We start from the raw sequence: 1,891 nt of genomic DNA, 5'->3' as shown, positions 1-1,891 counted from the left end.
AGGGTCTCTGTAGGTCCAGCAGAGAGGAGGTTTCCCTCACCGTCCAACCACAGCAGCTCAGGCTCTGGATACCAGCCTGCAGACTCACACTGTAACACCACTCCACTGATGGCTTTATCAAGGTTTGCTAAGCTGATGACAGGTGAGGAGACAGCACCTGATGCTGGATGAAATGTACAATTTAAAATGCTGATCAGTAATACAAATCACTAAAAATGCAATGGTAATATTTGAATCTGATACAGACTGCAGTTTCCAAGCTGGTGTAACTCACTGGCTGAATCAAGGCATTATTGCAAACACTAGTCCAAACTGCTCTGTGCACACATAACATATATAATTCATCCACTTACCGACCACAAGATCAATAAAAACTTCTTCATCCTTCTCTGGGATGTAACATCTGTATCTGCCCTCGTCTGCAGGTTTTACTTTGGACAGTTTCAGTGAAATGTTTCCATGTTTCAGCTCATCAGTGAACAATGATGATCGACCTTTGTAGGACGGATTTTTCATATTTATGAGGTCTTGACCTGCACGCCACAGAAACACAAATCTGGGGTCCAGGTCGGGTCTTGTCCACTCCGAAGTCATCCCAGCAACATTTTCTCCTGGTACCAGGTGACATGGCAAAGTGATGTCTTTCCCAGCTGTTGCAATAATTGGCTGAGTTGGACCAATTAACCGAGACTGACCTGAGATAAAAAGATCAGTTTATTAATTTCTTTATGAATGAGAACTTCTAAGAAATGCCGCTGAACCTCAATCGAGAGATTGAGGTTCAGCGGTTGATCAGGTTGATCACATGACTCCCCTTTTTCTTTGTTAAATAACATTTCATAACAAATGTCTTACTTCCCCTAAAATATTCAACCTCTACATTTTTGTATTGCGAATTATAATGTAACGATCAAATTACAGATTCCGTTAGAATTTATAACCTAGTCAAATTAGTCAAAGGTATAACTACTAGGTTACAGCTTTTAAGAATCAATAAGAACACTGAGAGATAACACAAAAATATTGACAAATTAAAACAAAAAACTAAACATTAAACGTGGCAATTTGAGCCATAAATTTTATAAACACATACACACAAATAATTACTGTGACCTTATATGTTAAGGTACTTACAAAAATGTACAAGAAGAGGGAAAACCAGAAAACAGTTTCTGAGACAATAAAGGGAAAATCCAGCCATCTGATGATTTATGCTCTGATAATGGGGAAAAAAAATAATACAACAAACAAGTTACTAATAAAACAATAAAACATGGCTGAGTCAGGTTCATACTTTCACATTCAATTCAAATGTCCTTGAGGTTTCTTTGATGGACACACAAATACCTTCAGTTCATTGTTCCATTGTGAATTTAAATTGTTTGAATATTGTCAGATGTAGAATACAGTACGATAAACGAAAACTATGTTTAGTACTTTTCATTGCCATTTTCTGATACTAGGTCATAGTTGTAATATTTGTAAATGAAACATACAAAACCAGATATTAAACACTTATTTATTTGATAAATATTGATCAGACAACAATTATCCAGTCCCCTGAAATGCAGAAAGTTTCAGCTTTTCCTCCAGAAATAACTTAATGTGTACCTAAATGTAAATGCTCTAAATGTAGACCTGCTATTCTGCACTGTAAGATGTATTCGGTGTATTTTGTATAAGATGGTATTTTAGTAAGATGAGAAAGTCGGTCAGATATAACTTAGACATTATAAATAAGATATAAAATACAACATACCTCCTGCATGAAGTGGCTCACTTGAAAAGAACCTACAGTCTGAGTTAGTAAATCATTACTGAAACTCAGTATTAGTGAAACCAGACATCCAGTGTGTGCGTGTGTGTGTGTGTGTGTGTGTGTGTGTGTGTG

General features: G+C 36.4%; 1 protein-coding gene across 1 annotated transcript; it reads right to left on the bottom strand.

The window, feature by feature from the left end:
- Nucleotides 1-2: 2 nt before the first annotated feature.
- LOC106632952 (butyrophilin subfamily 1 member A1-like) lies at nt 3-1,771 on the bottom strand (the record flags this gene model as incomplete). Its single annotated transcript, XM_014331703.2, has 4 exons — nt 1,760-1,771; nt 1,135-1,216; nt 354-695; nt 3-163 (listed from the first exon to the last, which is right to left on the bottom strand). Coding segments are annotated over exons 1-4 (594 nt in total), but the record flags the coding sequence as incomplete, so codon positions are not given.
- Nucleotides 1,772-1,891: the final 120 nt, after the last annotated feature.

The sequence above is a fragment of the Haplochromis burtoni genome, unplaced genomic scaffold, assembly GCF_018398535.1.
Source record: "Haplochromis burtoni strain Fernald_Lab_line unplaced genomic scaffold, NCSU_Asbu1 Contig_4774, whole genome shotgun sequence".
NCBI lineage: Eukaryota > Metazoa > Chordata > Actinopteri > Cichliformes > Cichlidae > Haplochromis > Haplochromis burtoni.
The sequence above is the reverse complement of the archived record's forward strand: the minus strand, read 5'-3'. Positions and strand labels throughout refer to the sequence as shown.